The sequence below is a fragment of the Toxorhynchites rutilus genome, chromosome 1 (assembly GCF_029784135.1).
Source record: "Toxorhynchites rutilus septentrionalis strain SRP chromosome 1, ASM2978413v1, whole genome shotgun sequence".
NCBI classification, from domain to species: domain Eukaryota; kingdom Metazoa; phylum Arthropoda; class Insecta; order Diptera; family Culicidae; genus Toxorhynchites; species Toxorhynchites rutilus.
Genome location: NC_073744.1, coordinates 14,939,895 through 14,964,587, shown reverse-complemented (window position 1 = coordinate 14,964,587; position 24,693 = coordinate 14,939,895). Strand labels below are relative to the sequence as shown.

Below are 24,693 nucleotides of genomic sequence, written 5' to 3'. Positions count from 1 at the left end.
CGCCGACTTATCTCCCCACACACTCGGCTAAGCTGCCTGGTATCAGGCTTGACCCTCGGCAATGTGTCACTACTCTGAACAGCTACACAACAACTTCGATGACGATTACCCGATTCACCATTCCACAGCACAGCCAAGATCCCGATCGATCGATGAAAGTATTAATCTAGTTGTTCGCGTTAATCTCTCACACAAATGATGCTGCTTAATTGTAATCGGCATTTCTCGCGTAGTAGCATGCTCTCGCGGGGATCCTTTTCTCGACATCAGTTGACTTCACTAGTTTTCACTTGCAGCTCAGCATTCGCGGACACTCGTCGACCACCATTGGATTGGCAACACGCGTCAGAACCTGAACCTCCCGGCTCAAACCAAAAACTAGTGGCCAGTAACGGATTTACGCTGCCGTCATTCGCCAACGGCATCCCAACCGAGCAGGACGTGTCCCAGTTTTTGCAAAGTGATCCCCCTCCAAAGGAAGATTGTTGTGCGAGCAAAGCGAACATGATTGGAACGGCTAAGATCCTTTCTGGCACCGATATTGCCAAGTGAGTTCCCGTTAAACGCGTGCTGTTCAATGTGCTATTCAAGTGAAATTGTTCGAAATTGATTGAATGTGTTTTTCTTCCCTACCAATTATTCCACAGAGAAATTCGTGATAAGTTAAGAAAAGATGTGAGTGAGATAAGAAACAAAATTCCGACGCTGGTTCCGGGACTGGCGATTGTGCAAGTTGGCGGGCGGGAGGATTCCAATGTGTACATTCGGATGAAGACTAAGGCCGCGGAGGAGATCGGTATCTACGCGGAACACGTGCAACTGCCGCGGTCAACCACGCAGGACGAATTGTTGGCGGTGGTGAGTAGTATTCTGCTCTCATAAATTTTATGGGACAATCCTCAAATGTATTATCTGATAAGACAAGATGTGTTGTCCAATGCACAACATTTTACGTGAAAACATAATTCTTTTGTATTGAAATCCTTCTCGAACAAAACAAAAATAATATGTTACGCAAGAAATTTTGTCAATGTCTGCAGTTGTACGCAAACATTAACACGATTTGTGCTATACCCATTGACGATACAATTCAGGGATTATACTGGGAAAAGTATAAGATAAAACTGTTTCTTCTTCGAGCGTATATCGGTCATCCGAAAGTGTACCTTTTTTCTTAAATTTGTACAATTCAATTCCCAATTGTAGTACCGATTTATTTTAACTCACCTATTATACGTTGTAAAGTAAATTGACAAATAAAATTTTGTAAATTTTTGTCAATTGACATATAAAATTTTGAAGTATAATTAATTGTAACTTAACCTACAGTAGTAAATTATTGTACGATATCGATACAAATGGATATTCGGGAAGCTAGGAATGAAGGGACAAAAATAATTCTGATGAATATTTTTTTCATTTTATTTTTTGAATTTATAATTTTATTTGTGCCATTTATTTGTTGTAAGATATTATTCATCGACTATAAACTATTTGAACTAATTGGAAACAATTCAAGGATCGGCCACGTAGACATGATTTTTTTTTTGAAGCTCTATTATAAAATGTTCAGTGTCGTCTAATCGCATGATGTCGGATTGACGTTATCACGCAATTAGGAACTATATTTCGCACTATAAAGAATGTCACGTGGCCACTTTCGTGAAAACGGCAAATCTTAAACATTGTTCAGTTTATAAACGATACATAATGTGAAATGGCAAACCTAAAACTAAACAAATGATAAGTTCAACACATACAATACTTTGAACGCATGTTTCAATATTAAAGGAAACTCCTCAAGTTCGTGTAATACAAAAACATGGATTGAGGAAACCTCAAGTGATTCCATTTCTTGGATTTTTTCCATGAGGATTTTTATGGAGATTGGTCGTATCATCATTCCAGGGAATGATTTCAATTGATACAGAACCAAGGAACACATAGCCAAAAAATAGCTCTAACTAGTGGTAATCTGGGTCATGCGGATAGAATCAAATTGATTGTCAAAAAAATTCAATAGAAATTTCAAAAGAGATCCAATAATCAGGAGGGGAAAAGGTGTTATTTTTTTATAAATATATATAAATATTTACTACATAGATAAAGTATTGTCATCAAAGGCAAAACAAATCAAAATTTATAAAAATGAACGAACTACCTTTTGCATCAATTAACCCTTAAGCCCAAGTTTTTCATTTATCTAAAAAAAACTTACTCCACTTTTATCTAGAATTTTCGACTTTCAACACTAAATACCCCTAGCAGAAAACTACCAGCATAAAAACAATGTTTATGTGTGATAGATGAAAATACTCTAAAGACGTTCTAGTGGGGGTGAACATTAAAAATAATGTCTTTATTATTTTGAAAAGAGAATCCGCGAAGCCCGTCTAAAGGCGTCAAGCAAAATACGAATTAAAGGAATTACAACATTTATTCCATTCGAGTTCATACATAAGGCAAAAAAATCATGATCAATCACCACGTTTGGTTGAACTGAAACAAAACTATTATGGTCCTGCAAAAGTAAAAGAAAACTTTGCAACACTACAGCGCGGACTTGATTATATACAGTTTTTGATTTCTTTTCACAGTATATAATCGAATCCTGTATATAATCGAGTCAAAAAAAATAATTTTATTAGTTATTTTTGCAAACGAAGAATACGTTTTTTGAAAATAAAAGATTTTGAAAAATTGATTTTAAATTTGATTTTTCAATCATCCCCTTAAAGTCAGAAAACACCTTTCTCACATAATTTTTTTTCCAGAATCTCTCAGAAGGTGATAGATGATCATATTTGATAAAAAAAACCCTCTACGCATAATCCAATTCTGTTGCCTTCATTTGATAGTTGAGAAAATGTAGTACAGGATATAGTAGTAAAACATCTAAGTTACTGGATTTAAATAACATTTTGGAGGTAATAAACTTCAAAGTTAGTAATTTTTAATGTGTTATTATTAAATTATCCTAAGAATTTATATGAAACTAAATTGTTTCTATCAATTAAATTGAAGTTCTTTAACCGCTCTACAATTTGTTCTTTGACGCCCAACTTCTGTCTTTCTTAATTTGGCTGCAATATCGATTTAAACAATTACTAATGAAAATTCAAGCTAAATCTTCAAAAATCACTATTTTTACTACACTGTGCATGTAATAGCCACTTAAATTCCACCTTAACGTTGAAATGTTACATTTCTTCTTGAAATAAGTCATATTTGAAATATAAAAAATATTTTTTTCCAAACTGTATATAATCGAGTCCAAAATTGTATATAATCGAATCACATATAATCGAGTCTGTATATAATCGAGTCCGACCTGTATTAGTTTATAAAAATTCAACCATTGCATTTACTCCACAGACACGGGAATCCTTGTTTGGAATAAGTTTGCGGTCTCCACGAAAACCGACCCAGTGCATGTGTATGAACGCATCCGAGGGTAAACGATGGAAACTTACGCGAGTATTTCTACTCGTATTCGGACAGTCTTTCGCTGAACAACGTATTTTTAGTCATACTGACCACTTTCGCGAGTAAAATTCTGCTTCGGATACAAACGTAAATAAACCAAGTGCGAGTCACGAAAACGTTTATTTCTTTGATCGGAGAAACATTTGACAGATAGTGTGAGGGAAAAATAGTCCCAAGATAATCTTTTTTTTTCAAGCAAAATGCACTTGAAAAAAATTCTTCATTGTCTCCGCATGTCCCAGGTGATAATGAATCTGGTATAGATGCAGGGTGGCGTTTCGGGAAAATTAGCCATAATTTTCAAAAAAAAAAATCTAGGGGGTTGTGTTTAGGACACGACCGAATTGTTGACGTAATTCACGTTAATTCAAATCGCTTGTTTATAACTGCGGATATTATTTTATAAGGCTACGAAAATTTTGAAATGGTCGCCCTGAAATGTTTTTCTTTTATTGTAGAATCAGAGCAGCTGTCACCCTTAGTGGATAAAGTTTTGCTGCTGGCAAGCGAAACCAAATAACATACAAAATTTCAGATCGACATTTACTTTCTTGGTGACTGAATAAACGAAATAAATTCTTTCTGTTAATCTCAACAACCCCGAAAAGAGTAGCACTGCTTCTTTATGATCACGATAAGCGCAAATGTAATCCTAGTTGAAAGCAGTTTTGCGACTGGCACGCGAGCCAAATAAATTAATAACTTCATATAACTTATTGAATAACTTGGTATTCCCCAAATAAGGAGTTCCGATCGGGCAGTCGTCGGGTGCAGACGCATTCTAGTTCGCTCCGCGTTTGTTTTTTTTTTCATCGTCGTGCAACGTGTTCAAACGTGTTTCGGTTTCATCCACCGTGTGAAAATGTGTCAAATGTCGGAGTATCTTCGAAAAGTATTTGCTCAGAAAGACTAAAAGTGCTTTTTTTCGTTTTTTCGCCAATTTGCTAATTCGTCGAACCGGCTTAGACTTGTTCGCGTATCTTCTCCCCATCAGTTTTAGTGCAAAGTGTTTGTGTGTGTATATGTCGTAGTGCGTTTATCACCGCGGGAGAATCAACAGGCGTTATGCCACATCGTGAGCTAAGTGCTTCTATTCATTCTTTCAAACATTTTTTTTCCTTAAAGATTTGGATGCGGTATAAGATGCAAGTCCCTTTAGTGGGGAGGTTGGCCTACAATTGCTGCGTACAGTGAGACCTCTATTTTTGTGTTTTGAATTCCCCTTTTTCCCTTTATAATGGATTCGCCCAATCATTATAGTGATATCCAGAATGCATGTTTTATGTGGACGGAAAAGTTTTTTTTTATTATCGCCCCACTTTTTATTATCGTTATTCAATTCCTTTCTGTAGAATGGTGATTCTGAAAATAGTGGAGGATTTGACAACGGCTTTCTCATGCAAGCCGCGAGTTTCGGGAAGTATTCTTCATGCCCTGTACCATGAACCGACATGTTTTTTCACTTTATTAGATTTAGCGGATTTTCAGATACGCTTTTTTTTCATTTGATTAGATGGTGTCAGCGTTTTAGTTGCTGTCTTCACTTGTCCTTGGTGTTTGTGCAAGTTTTCTTTTTTCTATCTTTCGAGTTCATCGCTGTTATTTTTTCTTTTCAATGTATGTTTTTGTTCTTTTGTTAAGGGATGTTTCAATCCATCGTTGTTTATCTGACGTATTGTGCGGATAATAGGGGGCCTGATAGCGAGCTTCACTTTTCGTTGGGGACGAGATGATTGGTATGCAAGGGTAAATACACTTCGTCTCGTTTTCACCGTGGGGTGGCGTTCGTAATCAGGCTCATGATTTAATTATGTTAGGAATTTATAATTTCAGAATTTCATAATTTGAGTCAGAAGACTCTTATTTTAGTTTTCATTTCAAGCAATTGGTTAGTTGATTATATTAGATACATTTATATTAGTTTTTGGTTCCTGATTTTTCAATTCCAGCCACTAAATTGAGTATATAAACTCAGACTATAGGTTCTTCATCCGTTTAGTTCTCTTGATTAGCTTCTCAGATTTCCGAAACATAACTCCCGCCATCGATATTAGAGTTCGATACAGAGTACGCGGAATGAATAACGAAATATATCGCCCGTCTTATTGGTTCCATAGGAATTCTCTCGGTTACTTTTTCAGGTTTCCTAAAGAGACTCTTCGCCATCGCGATTGAATTTAGATTCGTACGTACGATGAAATAACAAAATATACAGCCAGTCCAATCATACTAACAGGTTTTCCTTTTTAGAATACCTAAAGATAATCTCTGCTGCGTGTTATGACTTAGAAGATTTTCAGAATTTTGTTCCGTCGAGTGGTCGATAGTTCACCTATACATAATCACATCACTTACCACAGTGAATCCTGATTCTTACCTCTCCCTACTAACAACTATCCCTTCCATGATAAACGCTAGGGAACCACGCTATAGAGGCGACCCTTCTGGCCTTCGGGCGGCGAATATCATACTAACATTCCTTCCCTTCCCCTGGTGACTGTAAGGACGTGGCCGGCGTCGTTATTGACCATTTAAAGCTCGAATCACCGAAAATTGCACAACGAGAATGATTTGCTAGTCCCAAGTGTCATTCTGTGTGTTCTTTGTGTAATTTGGTTGGTTCAGGTCAATCACGGAGAGCAACTACGAATTGTACAGTCTACCCAAGCTCAAGCTCAAGCTCAACTTGGTATTCCCCAAATAATTTTTTGGTGCACAACCTTAACACCTGCTTCACCATATCGTCAGTTCAATGCATTGATGACAGAAAACAATCAATGTTAACTGCTTGGAAAAAGGCTGAATATTTGCCTCAGTAGAGATTCATTACCAATACCCTAGCGTAGATATTTCCCTCCCGCTATCTTCCGTCCTTGTTTATATTTATCATTACGACTGCATAATTTGCAACACCACACAATCGTCAATCATAGCATAAAAAAATTAGGCGATTGTTAATATTGTCAGACTAGATTAGCTTAGCTGTCATCCTTTGTGGAGAGAGTTTTCCCACCGTCATGCGAAACCAAATCACTGACAAAATTCCAGAACATTTATTTTCTTGGTGGGCTGACAATAGACTAGCTTGATAATCCCCCACACAATTGTGTAGCTCAGAACCTTAATACAATGGCGTCAGTTTGATGCAATAATTGCAAGACATCATGACATATGAAGACATATGATGACGCAAACGAGGAAGAATTTTGCTTTAAATACAGAACGATACTGAAAGTTTGCTTTCCTTCCTTGCTTGAGACTTTAAACTCCTTCAGTTCATTCGTCTCTAACCTTCAAAAAGGCCCTTGGAAAACTCTACTTTATTCATAATATTACAACTCCTCCTAATATTACTCCTCCACTCCGGCTCGCCCAGCAACGATGTTGTTCAGTCGATTTCCTCACGAAGAATGAAAGTTTGCCTCAGCGAGATGCATTGTTTATACTCTAAGCAAATATTCCCCTTCGTTCTTCTTCTTTTCCTTTGTTCACAGAGACTTTACATCTTACGATTTCCCCTTCGTTGCTCGTCGATAAGTTGCTCGTTATTGACGGCTCTGTTCGGGAAAGCACACAAATGGACCGAACAAATGTATGAGGAGATGGGAAATAGGCTTCCAATTTTCATCAATTCAAATCATATACAAACTATGGGATTGTAATGTCTAGCATATAAAACAAATCTTAGGCAATTTCCGATTCGTTTGGTATGTAAATCGCCAAAATCCGTTCGCGGCAAAAATAGTTATTAACGTTTACTTTATTTCATAAAAACGTGACCAGTTTTCTGATTTGGCATCCTTGATGAAAGACGTTGTTCTACGTCAAAAAATATCGAGGAACACGTTTAAATCATACTGGAAGGTAATGTGATTACCGGAAAACACAATCTTAACTAAATTGTACCGTAACTCCACCATGTTCTGCGCAGTTAAGGCTTTTCAAAGTTTAAACAAAAAAAATGTACCAAAATATTCTCTGAAAACTAAAAAAAATCGAGTAGCTTTAACGTTATGGCACGTGATGTATTTATTAGGTTTAAGGAACGACAATTGAAAACTAATGCTTACATTGACTTCCTTTTTTAATTGATTTTCGCATTTTAATTATTACTTTACGCGGTTTTACTATCCTTCGCTCCCTATGATGGCACAATGCATTATGATTATTTAATAAGTTAATTTATGGGATAGAAAATGAAACTCCAACTCTCTCACTTCTAGTTCCTACGGATTTTTTTTTTTGTGGTGACCGAATGATAAAAGCTTATAAATAAAGCATTTTGGCGTAAGCGCCAGAGCGAAGAATTTTCAGTACAAGGCTTTTATTGAAATTGCATATGTAATTAGCATATTCGTATACTACAAAAAAAACAGATTTGTACAAAATGTGCGCAATTGAGGGTAAAACATTGCCATTGTTTTTTTTTTTGAAAAAATGCACTATGCTACCAACGCCGAGAATCTGTGTCCAATTGAGAGCTTAGAATGCAAGGAATGTAAGTGACTTGATCGATTTCTCTTCATCAACTTTTTCTTTAGTTAATAACTCAACTGCAAAATCGTTCCAATATGAGTTTGCTATACCATCCGATAGATGAGGTTCTGACCTTTCTTCAAGATTGTCAAATACAGCTGGGAATGAATTTGCAGCTAAGTTATGACCAAAAGAGAGAGTCGAGGTAGAGAAGTCGATCAAATCAATTACACCCCTTTCATTCTAAGCCCCTCAATTATTTTCTCCATCATACCGTCGTTGAGCGAAGCATGAGGAAGCATCAGGGAGAAGAGTTTTACACATTTTCCGACTTTGTAGCTTGCGTCGAGCAGGCCACTGACGTAGTTGGGATTCCGATTATAATAATTATGGACAGTACCGATTTTGTTCCAATCCAAAATGCAATTGATACCACCCGTGTTAAATAAGATAATACCGTCCGAAATTATCCGATGTAAAACAGATACAGTTTACGGGAGTTTACAGGAGTTTACGGGGTTACGGGAGAGAGAATTTGGAAGATTGCAGCAGTTCACCATATCCGACATGTAACACTCAGTAATATATAAGAACAGTAATACACTTCAAACTAGTATAAATTATTCCTGTAAGCTGAGTATGGTTTTTTGAATTTTCATATTTATTAAGTTTAAACGAAACGAGAGGAGGCGCATAACTCGAGAACCAATCAAGCAAATGGAGTCAAACTTGGCATGTGGAGGTTCTAGGGGCAAGACATGTTTTTATAATGATTCGACATTCCTCCCCCTCCCTTAAGTGGGACTGCCACACAAATGAAACACAATTTTCTGCATAACTTGTGAACTAATCAAGCTAATGAGGCCAAATTTTGCATGTGGAGGTTTTAGGGGACAAGAAATTGTGGTTCGACACTTCTCTCCTCTCTCTCAGGAATCTTTTTGGAAAGCTCTGAAGGTAAATGGGAAAATTCGAAAATAACATATGTTCTGCAATTACATCGTGACAAGCGACAAATGGAGTAACATTTAATGTTTCTTAGTGCCCTGAGTGAATCCGATAGATGAGCCCTGGCAGAATGAATGTTTATACAGGACCAGACCGCATACTCGATGTCATGACCAACGCGAATATTACTATCAACGATCCCAATGCGATACAGATAATAGGGGAGATTGTAAGTATGCTACAGTGCATCTAACAAGTAATGATTAGACATGAGGCGGGACATCACGCGAATGAAGTCCCGACCTACAATCAATCCCTTGAACCATGCGTTTGTTATCTTGGGAATAATTGTATGTAACCAGCGACCCATATTATCTACACTCCAATTGTGTTGCCAATTGGAGAGTACATAACTATGAGGAGTACAAAAAAAAGTTGACGGGTCTGAGCCTAGGGGCACGGACGGGATCTTGACATAGGACTCTGATTGTGTGTAGTAATTGCATTAAAATTTGAATTTTTCATTGTTCAAAATCCGTATTTTTTTTCTCTTTTGATACATCAAATGGATGCCCTGGAAAAACCGTTTCCTGTATGTACTTGTATCCTTTAAACGGGTTAGATGACATAACGTGGTAGAATTCGGTACCGCATGCTGTTCAAAAATGTACACAAAAATATTATACCATTAAACTCATTACTATCCTTTTTAGAAGAAGACAAAGAGTCATCATGTATCATTTTTAAACACAAGTCTAAATAGTTAAGACCTACATAAATATAAGCCTGAGTCAAATCTATGACTACAAAAATATATTATAGTTAAAAATAGCATTATCTCCTTCATTACCACGTTGTCCGGAACATTGTTTGTAATAACTTTGTAGCCCTGTAAGATCGCGACTACTCAAACTATTATAATCTGATTTACGTGGGTATACCCTTTCGATCTTCTAAATCAGCAGCCATTTAAATTCATTTATTGTATTTTCACATAACCAAACAACAAACTCGATATAATGACATCCTGGACCACAATTACACAAATTGTTAGTAGTGAGACCTACACGATAAAAACATAAATTGAGCACAAATTGAGCACAACATACAATATAATATGAAATTAATGCTTATTATCGGTAAATGAAGAATAATCCATTTTACGCATCAACTCACATCATGAGCTAACGCCCGAATTTAGGCAAAAAGATTGCTCGTTGCGTCGGGGAGGAAGCGAGTGGATAGTGCAATCGAAAGAAAACATACCCAATTAAATCGTCAAATTGTAAACTTTTTATACTATATTCACTGTTCTTGTTTGAAGCAAAAAAAAAAATCTGGATAAATTTCCTGTCTAATGATATATAACACAACATATGTCGCAATAACCATTTTGAGTAATATGCGTTTGAAAACTCTTAATAAATCGTTACATTTTTCGTGGAGTGACCCCCCATACAGAAATCAAAGACATAGTCCTATGTCAAAAAAATTCATGATAGGTTTTTGCGTCAATCGATTTCGGCACTCCCTAACAATTTTTTATATTGAAGAAAATAATATATGTCATGAAACTATCTATCGAATAATTGAAAATTTTCAACACCTATCCTAACGGAAATACCCACTTCTGATTGGTCGAAATTGACGACACATGCGGCGGGTCCCTAACAGAGACATCAAAACCAAGCTTCCTGGGGGAACTCGACATTGCAAATACATGAAAGTAGGGGGAGCTTTTGCGTTCCCTAACAGAAACATTAAAACCAAGCTGCCTGGGGGAAATCGACATTGCAAGTATATGCAAGTCGGGGGCATTTTTATATTGCAAGTAAGGTGAGTGATACGATTAATTCTAGCAAATAAAATTTAAATTTGGAACCTTAATGTTGGTTGCTTTGTGAAATTTCACATCAATGACCGATCGTGTATTGTGAAAAATTTAGCACAAGTGTAAGTGTTAAATTGTAAATGGTAGTAATTCTGTTGAAAATGAATTGATATATATTATTTTTTATTAATTCGTTTATTTTTACAGGCTCAATTACATAAGTTTAAAGGAGCCGAATTCTTAACTAAACATATTAACTATATCTATACATCTATGAACAATTTTCCTTAATTCTTTTGTTAATAAGGTAGAAAACCGATTACTCGCGGTAGACTCGAGTTTAGAAGGGTGACATATTTTTATTTATTTATTTATTTATTTATTCATTTCGTCAAACAAATGTAGACTACACACTTATACACTAATGTTACAATGTTTTCTTAGGTTAAATATTATTTTTGCGGTACATGTTTCTTTTTAACTGTTTTTTATTCATTGTTGTGTCAATTATTTCGCAGTGCTGATTGTATATACGCATCATGCGATTGATAGGGGCGTTATTTGCATAATTTGTTCTGGATGTTTTGGTTAGAAACAAATTTCGCGTTCTTAGTTGACGCCCAGGTACATAGAAATTCAGTTTTTCTAGTAATTCAGCTGACTGTACTCGTTGCGAAATTAGGTCATTAACAAAAGAAAGCATTGCAAATTCACGGCGTTCTTTTAGTGTTTGGATGTTTATGAGCATGCAACGTGCTTCATATGAAGGAAGTGGAAATGAGGTCCAGTTGAGTTTACGAAGTGCAAATAGAAGAAACTGTTTCTGGACTGACTCAATGCGTTCTTCATGTACGACCATATACGGGTTCCAAACGATGTTACAGTATTCCAGAATAGGCCTTACATATGTAATATATAAAAGCTTTATTGTGTATGGGTCCTGGAAGTTATGTGAGAAGCGTTTGACAAAACTTAACACACTATTCGCCTTATTTATTACAGAGTTGTAGTGTTCTATGAATGTGAGTTTACAGTCTAGGACGACGCCTAGATCTCTAACTATTTCACATTTTTCTACATTTTGATTTCCAAGACATATTACAATATTTGGTACATGTTTTTTTCTGCTAAATGTTATAGAGTTGCACTTTTTCACATTCAGTGTTAGTAGATTTTTATCACACCAAGTATGGAATACATGTATTTCGTTTCGAAATGCTTCGATGTCGTTTTCATTTCCAATTTCCGCGAAAAGCTTCATGTCGTCGGCATACACAAGTACATTGATACGCTGGAGAACGAAGGAGATGTCATTAACGTACAGAATGAAAAGAAGAGGACCAAGATGAGAGCCTTGTGGGACTCCCGAAGTGACTTTTACTGGATTTGAAAGAGAATTTTGAAAATGAACAATTTGTTCACGGTTTGTTAGATAAGAATTGAGCCAGTTTAAGAGTCTTTGTTCCATTCCTATTTTCTGCAATTTGAAGAGTAGTAATGGAATGTCGATGCGGTCAAATGCTTTACTGAAGTCAGTGTAAAGAGTTTCTACGTGTGTCCATTGCATTCAAAATAAAAGTCACAAAAGCCAACAGATTAGTTGCAGTTGAACGGCCTTTGAAGAAGCCATGTTGCATACACGTAATTCTATTCTTTACTTGTTGGAAGACTTTTTCGTTGAATATTGCTTCGAATAGTTTAGGAATGCAAGAGATAATGGCAATTCCACGATAATTACGTACGTCAGATTTAGCGCCTGATTTAAAGATAGGTACCAAAAAAGATTGTTTCCATTTTTCTGGGAATATTCCAGTTTGTAGTGACATATTGAAAATGCAATGTAAGGGAAGGGTGAGTTCCTCAGCCAGGTTCTTTAGGAATATAGGTGCTATTCCGTCAGGTCCTGGTCCTTTTGTTCCGTCTAATTTTTTTAGTGCATGGCATATTTCCTGTTGTGAAAGATAGTTCACCGATATGTCATTTGGATAATCCGGTAAAAATGAAAAGTAGTTCCGATCGCGATTTTCTTCGGAAAATGTGGTATATACTTCCTGAAAGAAATTGGCAAAGAGATTACAAATTTCGTTCGAAGAATTCCTCACATCCTCATCGAGATGCATCTGCGATGGGAAGTTATTGCTTTTGAGCTTAGACTTTACGTAATTAAAGAATTTCTTCGGGCATGATTTGACTTCAGTTTCGACCTTTCTATTGTACTCTTCGTGTGCACTTTTAATTGCAAAATTTAATTCTTGGGAAATATTTTGATATTCAAGCAAATTCTGATGACTTTTGTCTATTTTGTATTTTTTATTTGCTTTTTGTTTTTTATTCTTTAGATTTCTTATTTGAACGTTAAACCAAATAGGATATTTGCTGGTTGAATTTCTTCGTCTTCTTTTCTTCGGCAATAATTCTGATATTATGTTATTCAGAATTTCGTGAAGAATATGTACAGTTAAGTTGACATCTCGTTCGCTGTTTAATAAAGTTTGCCATTCTATGGCTTGTAGGCTACATTTGATTGCTTCAAAGTTCGTCTTGTTATATTCCGGTACTTCTTCATACTCCCAGTCGATGGGCAATTGTCTATTATGTATAAAGATTGAGTATTCAATTGCTGTGTGAAATTTTTCATTTTTCCAAAGAGGAGTCATGGACTCATTCACACAAAAGTCGTCGGTGATGTTAGTGAATAATAGGTCTAGATAATATTTTTGGAAATTTTTTACATGATTTATTTGGTTAAGACCGAGATGTGCAATTTCGTCAAATATATATGGGTTTTATTATATATATATTGTAGGGTTTTATCAGGAATAGGATGGGATATAAGGATATGTTGACAATGTTCACACTCACACTCTCACTCACACTCATCACACTCAACTCATAAGCCTATCTTATAACTACTATGTATTTACATTTCAACTTATTCTATTGTTAGTAAGAAGAGAACCGATTGCTCGCGAAGAAAGAAAAGGAGGGTATAAGGATAATCACCCACGATGATCGATAGCTTTAAGGAAAACATATATTTGGGACATGTAATCAAGGTCTAACCGAACCAACACATCTCTCACCGGCACATTGGGCTGTCTTCCTCGTGCCCGAAGGGAGTTTCCTAAATTCGATCTGGCGACAAGATACAACTCGCACGACCAAACAACGTGTTCAATGTCGTGGAGTTGATATATGAAACGATTTATTTCAATTTTCATAAATAAAAACCAAGGTGTGTTCCCGCTCGAGAATGGGTCGTTTGGTTTAAGCTATCTGTTTTGTTGTGTTCTTTTTCATCCAAGGAAAGTTTATACGGTGAGAAAAATTGGAAAGTGAAGAAATATTAGAAAAAGTGATTTCCCATATGCTCTACATATAATGTTGTTAGTCCGATTAAAATTCGCATTGGGTTGAATAAACACTCAGAATATAAAAATAAAAAGTCTCTGACACAACCCTCCTGTGACTTTTTTCAACAGTTTACTATGGAAAATAGAAATTTATAATATTTGATGGTTCCCGATTCTTTCTACCACTATTACTCTTTACTTATTACACTATTACTTCAGTTCAAATAACGGTTTTTCTAGGACCACCATTTGGAGTTTTAATGAGTTAAATTCACAATTTCTGAACAGTCTAAAAAACAATCAAGACATGTTATTTGAAATTTCCATCGCACCTTCTTTCTTTCATCTTTGTTTTAGAAAAAGGTGCATTCTGTAACCGGTTTTTACAGCCACCCAAAACTCATGAATGTAACTCAATTCACAATTGTAACCGAGCGCCAACGCTTGAGACCTACGCATTATGCACCATGCGTCGTTGCAATAAACTATTCATAAACCACGTATCCCACCGCCGTTTGATGATATGGGAAATCGACGACAAAATCAATTTCCTCTCCCAAACCCGCAACCACGTGAAATGTTTCAATCATGCCATGCAGCCAGCAACCCGGTCACACTCTAGTTGCCGCTCCGTCGCGCTAATTTCACACCTCTCGGAAGCGTGACAGCAAAGCCTTCCACAATGCACTCAGTAGTCTAGTTTGTCCGCCCACCCCCGCACTGTGCCTTTGAGTGGTGCATCATTTTACTAATCGAATCGCATTAAATATCGATCGAACAGCGGTGCGAAAACATATGTTCAAGCCAATTGCAGCGGAATTATAGTATTCAATTTGTCAGCACTGACTGAGTTCTCGAGTGTGGGAAGAGGTAATATTGAAGGTGGGGTGGGTGTTCTTCGCGCCAAGCACAGGATATTTATGGTAACTGCGCTGGTTAGCGGATGATTTACGCGACGGATTTTCACAGCAGCAGCTGTCGCTTTTCGTGGTTATCGATGCGATGGTACCTACTAGTATGTACTTGCATTTGGTTCAGTTAGATACAATGTTTGTTTTTCGAACGCATTTCAGATAAAGCGTCTCAACGAGGATCCCAATTTTCACGGCATCATCGTCCAGATGCCCCTGGAATCGGACAATCCAATCGATTCCCATCTGATAACGGATGCTGTCTGTCCGACCAAGGATGTTGACGGGTAACAAACAAACTAATCTCAATTATACTCGCTCTATTAACAATACTGGTGTTTTTGTTGCATTTTTCCTGTAAGTCTCAACACCTTGAACGAGGGACGCATCGCCGTGGGCGATCTGAGCGGTTTCCTACCGTGTACCCCGAACGGCTGCATGGAGCTGATCAAACGCAGCGGAATTCCCATCGCCGGCTCGCACGCGGTCATAATCGGCCGGAGCAAAATCGTGGGGACACCGATGGCGGAATTGCTCAAGTGGCATGACGCCACAGTCACGGTTTGCCACTCGAAGACGAAAAATCTGAACATGACGGTGAGTGTGGTGTGAACTGGGAAGCGCTTAATCATCGAGGCCCCTTTGGATTACAGATTAAGAAAGCGGACATCCTCGTAGTCGCGGTCGGTAAGCCGGAGATGGTGAGAGGCGCGTGGATCAAACCGAGCGCCGTTGTCATCGATTGCGGCATAAATTCTATTCCAGGTGAGTGTTGTTGATTTGTTTTCTCTTGAGATGAAGTTTTGCTCGGTTGCTAATGGACAGAGAGCATATGATGTTTGCGAAATTGTGGAGGTCATAAAGTTATCGGTATGCCGTCTGGGGAGCAGCAAAACCAATGCCTGTTTATTTTGCGTCGTCTCCGGGAAAAGCGATAACAAAATCACACGTAGTCAATCGAATGTTTATTTTGATTCTGATTTGGAAGAACCGTGCATGAAAATGAAGCAAAAAAAGGATTAAATGCCTGAAGCATGGTTCTGCCATTTTTCGTCTTGTTATTAATCCGCTGCGTAATAAAACTGTAATAAAATCTGCATAACAATCATCAATGTTCTCTTATGCAACAGTTATTTGGTTAATCTTGAATTTAAAACGCTCTTGTGATTGAGAGTAATGTGTAATTCACGCACTTCAAACCATTTTGAGCGGTCGGGTGACTTTTATGAAGCCATAGAATAAGTCAGTGCGATTTAAAATAGCGTCTGTCGAATAAAAAAATGTACACGAGCTTCTAAAATCATCCGATGAATCCATCAATGAAATTATGTGAAAGATTCAGTTCAAGCTCGTCTTCATTATCGTTCTCGTGAAATGTTTGCATTTCAGGTAACACTTTCCATGTCAGGTAGAGAGGGGAAAAGGCAAACATTAATCAAATCTGGAAAATTTGAAATACTTCTTCTACTAACAACATTTCAACGATTTGTGTCTTTTTTCGGTAGTAGACACACAATCTAAAAGAATGCCAGCCTTCTGCAATGAAGATAGAGTAGTGTAGAATTATCGCTGCACTCGCGAACCTTAAGAAGCCAATAGCTATAATAACCCGCGTGCAAGTAAATGTCAATTTGATGAGATAACAATACACTTATTATTATCTCCCGGCTTTTGTGAACCGATTTATTGGAACTTTCTTCTATACATTCATTCTACGCTGCATTGAATAGAGTTGAACTGCAACAGGAAAACAATTCAGAATTTTGTAGTTTCTGATGATCGTTTTTTTATTAATAGGGATTCCGTTCAAACAAATCCCTAGTTGTGTGCAGAAAGGTGTGCGACCCTATTGCCAGACCACGCGGTTATCAAGAGCCCCGCACTAATGGAGCTGTTCTTCTCTCTCCCTCTCTTTCTATCCTCTCCTTCCACGAATCTACCTCTGATGAAACCAGATCCTACCAAGAAGAGCGGCCAGCGGTTGGTGGGGGATGTTAAGTATGAAGAAGCCCTCGTGGTGGCATCGTATGTTACCCCGGTGCCGGGTGGCGTCGGGCCGATGACGGTGGCGATGCTAATGCAGAACACCGTTCAGTCTGCCCAGAGAGTCGCTAAGAGATTGATCGAAATGGAGTTCCGCTGGCCGTTGAAGACACTGCCGCTGAAGATAGTCGAACAGGTACCGAGGTGAGTACTGAGGGGTTATATTTAGTGTGTGTGAAAAGGAATTATTACCGGTTGAGTGGCAAAAACGAGTTTTTGTTTGTAATGGAATGATTTGATCTATATATGGTCGGGGTTCTGTCAAAACGAATCAAGCGCCCAAAACATTATTTTGAGATAGTTCAATTTAAAGTTTGGGTTCTCACTAATTGACCGTGGCTGATCAAATATAATATTTTATCGCTCATGTGTTACAAACAGGATGTCTTCAAAGCACTGAGGTTATGAATATCTGTAAAATAACACATAAACATAGAAAAAAAATTACTTTAAACTTTGGTACGCATGCACTCAGTTCATTTTGGCAGAATTATGGTTTTCAGTTCAGTGAGGTGACGTAATTTTAGCCTGAATTAATATAATAATATTATTAAAATCGTTGAGAAAACCTTATCATTCTTCGTGGCTGATCAGATTGTAATCAATATCAACAATTTTTTAATCATCGGGAACCGGCCTCATGAAGAATTCATGGTTCACAGGGGGTACATTAGGGTGCCAATGAAAATGGCCATCTCTAATTTTAAAAAAGTTACCTCATAAAAAATGTTCACCACCTCGAAAAAACACCCTATGCAAAATATCAGCTCAATCGGACTCAAGGGAGGGTGGCGCGAAGCGGTCAAAGTTTGAGTCACCTAAGGGGAAGTGAAGGAAATCGGGGTTTTCGAAAAAAAATTTGATGCCAAATGTCTTAAAATAGCATGAAACGTCGAGATCTAGTGTCATCTCGAAACTTTTTTTTATGAAAAATCGATACTCTGGGACTTCGGAGTACTAGACGAAACATATGGTTTTAAGTGCCAATAAATATAGTTATCTCGATTTTTCATCCGGAACTTGCTGCGAAATGTTGTTTTGCACGATAATATACCCTTTGCAAAATATTAACTCATTCGAACTTCATTTATTAGTGTCACAGACGTAAAAATTTGAGTTTTTTTTAAAAACGAAAGATCGGGGTTTTGAAAAAAAATTGTTGGTGCCCAATGTCTTAAAATTGCATTACTCGCGCCTGCTAAATCAGGAAACAGGTCACGTTTTTATGAAATAAAGTTAACGTTAATAACTATTTTCACTGTGAACGAATTCTCATGATTTGCATATCAACCGAATCGGAAATTCTCTAAAATTTGTTTGATATGCTATACATTACAATTCGCTTATCTCAAACCGGTTGAAATTCATGAAAACTGGAAGAACTTCCTTTTCTCCCATACATTTGTTCTGCCGATTTGTGAGCTAACCCTACCCGTATTTCGAATGCTTATAACTCGAACATTTCCTAACAGATCGGAAAGATGTTTGCATCAATTGATAGGAAATATTAGGCTGTCAAAAAAGTCCTGCGGTATTTCCGCGAGGTGTCGTTGTAAGCGCGTAGTTCTAGTTGTATTCATTGTATCGAGTCATACTATAGCTTGTTGGAAAGGTATTTTTGCGCGCTATAATATAGTCCTTGACAGTGTTTTGTTTGGTTAAGTTGTACGTGAGTTATAGTGTCGCAAATATGGAGCAAAATAAAGAGAAAATCCGACATATTTTACAGTACTACTATGACAAAGGCAAAAATGCATCTCAAGCTGCCAATAAAATTTGTGCAGTTTATGGACCCGATACAGTTTCCATTTCCACCGCACAACGATGGTTTCAACGTTTTCGTTCTGGTGTAGAGGTCGTCGAAGATGCGCCACGCTCTGGAAGGCCTGTCGTCGAAAATTGCGACAAAATCGCTGAATTAGCCGAGAAAGACCGGCATAGTAGCAGCCGTAGCATCGGCCAAGAGCTGGGGATAAGTCATCAAACCGTTATTAACCATTTGAAGAAGCTTGGATTCACAAAGAAGCTCGATGTATGGGTGCCACACACGTTGACGCAAAAACATCTTTGACCGTATCGACGCATGTGAATCGCTGCTGAATCGCAACAAAATCGACCCGTTTCTGAAGCGGATGGTGACTGGCGATGAAAAGTGGGTCACTTACGAAGCGCAAACGGTCGTGGTCGAAGCCCGCTGAAGCGGATCAGACGGTGGCCAAGCCCTCATTAACGGCCAGGAAGGTTCTGCTGTGTGTTTGGTGGGATTGTCAAGGAATAATCTATTATGAGCTGCTTCCCTATGGCCAAACGCTCAATTCGGACCTGTACTGCCAACAACTGGACCGCTTGAAGGTAGCTCTCATGAAGAAGAGGCCATCTTTGATAAACAGAGGCCGCATTGTCTTCCATCAGGACAACGCCAGGCCACACACTTCTTTGGTGACGCGCCAGAAGCTCCGGGAGCTCGGATGGGAGGTTCTTTTGCATCCGCCGTATAGTCCGGACCTTGCACCAAGTGACTACCACCTGTTTTTGTCCATGTCGAACGAGCTAGGTAGTCAGAAGTAAGCCACAAAAGAGGCCTGTGAAAATTGGCTATCCGAGTTTTTTGCCAATAAGGAAGCGAACTTCTATAACAGGGGTATTATGAAGTTGGCATCTCGTTGGGAACAAGTCATCGAACAAAACGGCGCATATTTGACTTAAAACAGATGATTGTAACTAATTTTATGAACAAATGAAAATTCAAAAAAAAAATACCGCAGAACTTTTTTGACAGCCTAATATAAATTGTTTGCCCATGATGCTGTTTGAAGTCTGTTTTGCCGTAGGTTGCAAATGTTTGCGACATTTCGGTAAATGTCAATGTCACATCCACACATCTACAAATTTATGAGTTTCAGGTATTCAAATGTTTGATTAAAACTGATTAAAAATGATTGAGAGAAATGTGTTAAGTTAAGGTCGTCCTAATTTTGAAAGTAACACATTTTAATTGCTTTTCGTCAAAGTTCAATTCAGTCGCACACAGAAAAAAAAAACAATCAGAACCACTTTTCAACAGCGTCTACTAACCTTCGGGCAATCAATCTCTCGCCTTAGTGACATCGAAATCGCTCGTTCCCAAACGCCCAAGGATATCTCGCTTTTAGCGTCGGAAATCGGATTGATTCCATCCGAAGTTTCCCTATACGGCGACAAGAAAGCGAAAATCGCTCTGAAAGTTTTGGGCCGCCTGAAGAACGAAGATGATGGCAAATACGTTGTTGTCGCCGGGTGAGTAGTAAGAACAATCTGATAGAAAAGATCATCATTTTAAACCATCTTCTTCCAGAATCACACCGACTCCACTGGGCGAAGGCAAGAGTACCACTCTGGTGGGACTGGTTCAGGCACTGACCGCCCACAAGCAGTGCAACTCGATCGCGTGCCTCCGCCAACCCTCGCAGGGCCCAACGTTCGGTATTAAAGGGGGCGCTGCTGGTGGTGGCTACTCCCAGGTCATCCCAATGGAGGACTTCAATTTGCATCTGACCGGAGACATCCACGCCGTAACGGCGGCCAACAACCTGCTGGCGGCTCAGTTAGACGCCAGGATTTTCCACGAGGCTACCCAAACGGATCAGGCACTGTACGAGCGATTGGTGCCCGCCATGAAGGGCTCGCGGAAGTTTTCCGCCATTCAGCTGAGGAGGCTGAAACGGTTGGGCATCGAGAAAACCGATCCGTACACGTTGACACCGGAGGACATCAGACGGTTCTCTCGGCTGAACATCGATCCGCACAATGTGGTGTGGACCAGAGGTGAGTTCTTGAAAAAGTATTAAAATGATATTTGACACGTTCAATTTCAGTTCTGGATGTCAACGACCGCTATCTGCGTAAGATTACCATTGGTTTAGCTCCCACGGAGAAGAATCTGACCAGGGATACAAGCTTCTCGATTTCGGTTTCAAGTGAAATTATGGCGATCCTTGCGTTGGCCACCGGTTTGGAGGATATGAAGCAACGGTTGTCTAAAATGGTAGTCGCTTTCGATCGTACCGGAGCACCAGTTACGGCGGATGATTTGGGAGTTACCGGAGCGATGATGGTTCTGCTGAAGGATGCCATCGAGCCGACGTTGATGCAGACACTCGAGGGAACGCCCGTTATGGTACACGCTGGTCCGTTCGCCAACATTGCCCACGGTTGTTCGTCGATCATCGCGGACGATATTGCCTTGAAGTTGGTTAAGAAGCCAGGTTATGTTGTCACCGAGGCTGGCTTTGGATCGGACATTGGAATGGAGAAATTCTTCAATATAAAATGTCGTGCCTCGGGCAAAATACCAAACGCAGTTGTGCTGGTGATGACGATTCGTGCCTTGAAGATGCACGGCGGAGGTCCACCGGTTTCCTCCGGTGCACCTTTGCGCAGAGAGTACACGACGGAGAATTTAGATCTGGTCGAGCGGGGCTTGCCGAATTTATTGAAACACATTGAGAATGGATTGAAGTATGGAATGCCGGTAGTGGTGGCCATCAATGCCCATTCCAGCGATACCAAAGCGGAACATGACTTGGTTAGAAAGGCTAGCAAACAGGCGGGTGCTTTCGCTTGCATTGTATCAAATCATTGGGCCCAGGGAGGAGCCGGTGCCATGGATTTGGCACAGGCGGTAATTGACGCGTGCAAGGAGGAATCCAAATTTAAACTACTGTACGAGCTGAACATGACGATTGAGGAGAAGATCTTCAAGATTGCCAAAGAAATGTACGGCGCCGGAACGATTGAGCTATCGCCGAAGGTTAAGGATGCGGTTCGACTCTATACCGATAAGGTGAGTGAAAATTGGGTACACGATGTAGACCAAATTTTCATCTTGTTTTCATCATTATCCTCAGGGCTTCGGTAATTTGCCAATCTGCATGGCGAAGACAGCTATGTCACTGACGGGAGATCCAAGTGCCAAGAATGCCCCGAAGGATTTCAAACTGGTCATCAACGATATCTGCCTGTCGGCAGGCGCGGGATTTATCGTTCCAATGTGTGGTGAGATTACTAAAATGCCTGGTCTTCCGACGAGACCTTCGATCTTTGACATTGATCTAAACACTGAAACGGGAGAGATCGAAGGTTTATTTTAAGCGTATACTGTATTCTTTAGCTCTTCGGTTTTTCATGAAAAAGATGAATCTATTTTGCAACTAATCGCGCCATTCGAAGCTTTTATAGGAACCTGTTTAGAACGTTTGTATATTTGCCTAATACGGATATGACACTCTACTTACATTACGGATTTAGGCCGTAAGAAATTGTTACGAGTCGTTTGAATTTATGCCGAAATTATCCTTTGTTGGCTTTCGAATTGTGCGGAAAGGGAAGTACACACCATTAATTCTCATCGTTTTATTTTACATTCGCTACCTCACGCGGATAGCTGCTCTCAACTTCGCGGAACGACTTCTAGGATTCTCCTCCACCTCATCGAAGCTAGGGACCACTACTTGTTTCGTCAGCTGACGCCAATCGGACGTCATAACGGCCTCCATTACATCCCGTCCGTGGCTAATCGTGTGGCTGGAGTACTTCAGCGGTAACTCATTGACAACTCCGTCCAACACGTTCCCCATGAGGTGTCTCTTCACAATCGTGTCCTCCAGTGAGTGGAATGTGATGGCAATCATCCTTCCACCAATCTTCAGATACAGCTGCGACAGAACCATACCGTAGTTGATTTCGTTCAGTTCATTATTCACAAATATTCTTAACGCTTGGAAGGTTTTGGTTGCCGGATGACTCGGACGCTGTAACTTATCCAATCGAAAAGTGTCGCCACCCACACTGGCCTTTACCAACTCGGCAAGCTGTTTGGTGGTTGCTAATCGTGTCATCGAAAACCGTGCCTCTATAATCGATCGAGCAATCTTTTTGGCGTACTTTTCTTCCCCATATACCTTCAAAATACGCGCCAGGTCTGCTTCGTCGATTTTGGCAAGAATTTCCGCCGCGGTGAGCGCATCCGGGTCGCGATCCTTGTCCATTCGCATATCCAACGGACCATCTTTACTTATCGCAAATCCCCGCTCCCCTTCATCGAATTGCATCGACGAACAGCCGAAATCAAAGATTATTCCATCGATGGAACGCTGATGACTATCCAACTCTTTCAATTTTTGCGGCAGTTCGGAGAATCTGCCGAGAATCGGGTAAATTTGATTGGGATACTTTTCGGCTAATGACACTGCCATCTCGTGTGCCACTGGATCTCGATCGAGAGCAACGATTTTTGCGTTCGGCGCGACCTTCAGTATCTCCCGCGTGTGTCCTCCCGCCCCGAAAGTCATATCGATGTACAGTTCGCCATCCTGTGGTTTCAAATGTTTAATTGTCTCGGCTGCCATAACCGGCACATGAGGAGCGGCAGCAGCACTGCACCATCTTAGTCCTATCTTAAACAAACCTAATCTAGAGCTTATCCTACCGATGATCACCATCGCTACCCTACTTCACGGAGTCGCTTTTATTCAAACACTCCAGAAACTTAGAGGACACCACCTCCCGGCACTGCTCTCCTGTCAGCCCAGTAGCGGTTGAATTGAGCGATCGTGGGTACGCCTTGAGATGCACGTCGTTAACGATATTCTCCAGCGAACGGTGCTGCTGTGCGAGCCGATCGTCATTCACGGCGATAATGTTCGAACCACCCAGAACGGCTTTCAACTGATCACGCAGATACTGTCCGAGATCCCGTCCTACCTTGCTCTGATCCAACGGCCAACGTTCGAGTAGCTTCAGGAAGCGGTTATAGTGCTGGGACATGGTCCACTCCTAGGAATAAGTAAGTGAAGTTCTTGTATTACTCATGCAGCTTCCCAAATATGATAGTAGATTTCATGTAAGGTAGGGTGAGATTGTAAGATGAATGAAAAACATTTTTCACCTGTCTTTTTTTATCGAAATAGTTATGGGTTACTTTTTCGAAGTATCTGATCGAAAGGATATAATTTCAATACAGCTCGTTAGAGGGGAATGAACTGCAAAGCATAAAACCTCTCAAAAACTATGAATGCAAGCGCGAGAGCGCTATCCTCCGAATTTGTTCTTAAAAAAACATCCGGGAAAATCAAGAGATAAGCAACTAAACTGGTTCGGTTATCAGTCCAACAGACAACAGTTTTAAGGGCACATAATATTGAATAAAGAAATAGGAACGAAATGACAGAGAAAGGAAAATCCTCTGTCGGTCCGATGAGACTGGCATGACAAAGGGAAATTCAGTGTCATTACTCAGGGACCGACTCGGAGATCAACGTTGTTCTAAATCCTTGGATGGTTTCGTTGGTTAATTTCGATTTAAGGGGTTTTACATTGGTATCGAGGCACTGCACCAGTATTTATGCACTTACATAAGAGTTAAGAAATTGGAAGGAATCCAACTATTATTATTCAAACGTTTATGATTATACTTACGTAGAATTATGTAATAATCACGATTTTATTACGATTATTACTCTATTGGTAATAATGGAAGATTTAATGTGTCCTGTATCAGCACTCACATTTTCCTCTACCAAAAAAATCAGACGAATCTCATTTGTTTTGTTTCGTTAATCGGCTCGATACTCGGCACTAGTGATCCCCGATAATCGTTCGATTAATC

The 24,693-nt window shown here is 39.3% G+C and overlaps 3 protein-coding genes across 4 annotated transcripts in view; 1 reads left to right on the top strand and 2 right to left on the bottom strand.

Annotated features, from left to right (window-relative positions):
* The window catches only part of LOC129764485 (C-1-tetrahydrofolate synthase, cytoplasmic), a 30,585-nt gene extending 8,237 nt beyond the window's left edge, over positions 1-22,348 (top strand). The window contains exons 2-11 of one of the 2 annotated variants that reach the window (XM_055763601.1): positions 297-548; positions 648-858; positions 15,168-15,292; positions 15,368-15,602; positions 15,659-15,770; positions 16,961-17,192; positions 20,151-20,324; positions 20,383-20,852; positions 20,903-21,870; positions 21,935-22,348. In XM_055763601.1, the coding sequence (XP_055619576.1) occupies positions 297-548; positions 648-858; positions 15,168-15,292; positions 15,368-15,602; positions 15,659-15,770; positions 16,961-17,192; positions 20,151-20,324; positions 20,383-20,852; positions 20,903-21,870; positions 21,935-22,177 (3,022 nt within the window). In that variant the 3' untranslated portion in view covers positions 22,178-22,348. Of the gene's footprint in view, positions 1-296; positions 549-647; positions 859-15,080; positions 15,100-15,167; positions 15,293-15,367; positions 15,603-15,658; positions 15,771-16,960; positions 17,193-20,150; positions 20,325-20,382; positions 20,853-20,902; positions 21,871-21,934 lie in introns of those variants that run through there. The other variant, XM_055763609.1, reaches the window with a different exon arrangement.
* Positions 22,349-22,424: 76 nt separating this feature from the next.
* Positions 22,425-23,527, bottom strand: LOC129764495 (probable methyltransferase-like protein 15 homolog). Its single transcript, XM_055763619.1, has one exon. The coding sequence runs from the start codon at positions 23,525-23,527 to the stop codon at positions 22,454-22,456; it is 1,074 nt and encodes a 357-aa protein (XP_055619594.1). The 3' UTR covers positions 22,425-22,453.
* Positions 23,528-23,534: 7 nt separating this feature from the next.
* On the bottom strand, positions 23,535-24,693 carry LOC129764502 (ubiquinol-cytochrome-c reductase complex assembly factor 2). The gene is made up of 2 exons (XM_055763631.1): positions 24,504-24,693; positions 23,535-23,861 (listed from the first exon to the last, which is right to left on the bottom strand). The coding sequence occupies exon 2, from the start codon at positions 23,850-23,852 to the stop codon at positions 23,535-23,537; it is 318 nt and encodes a 105-aa protein (XP_055619606.1). The 5' UTR covers positions 23,853-23,861; positions 24,504-24,693.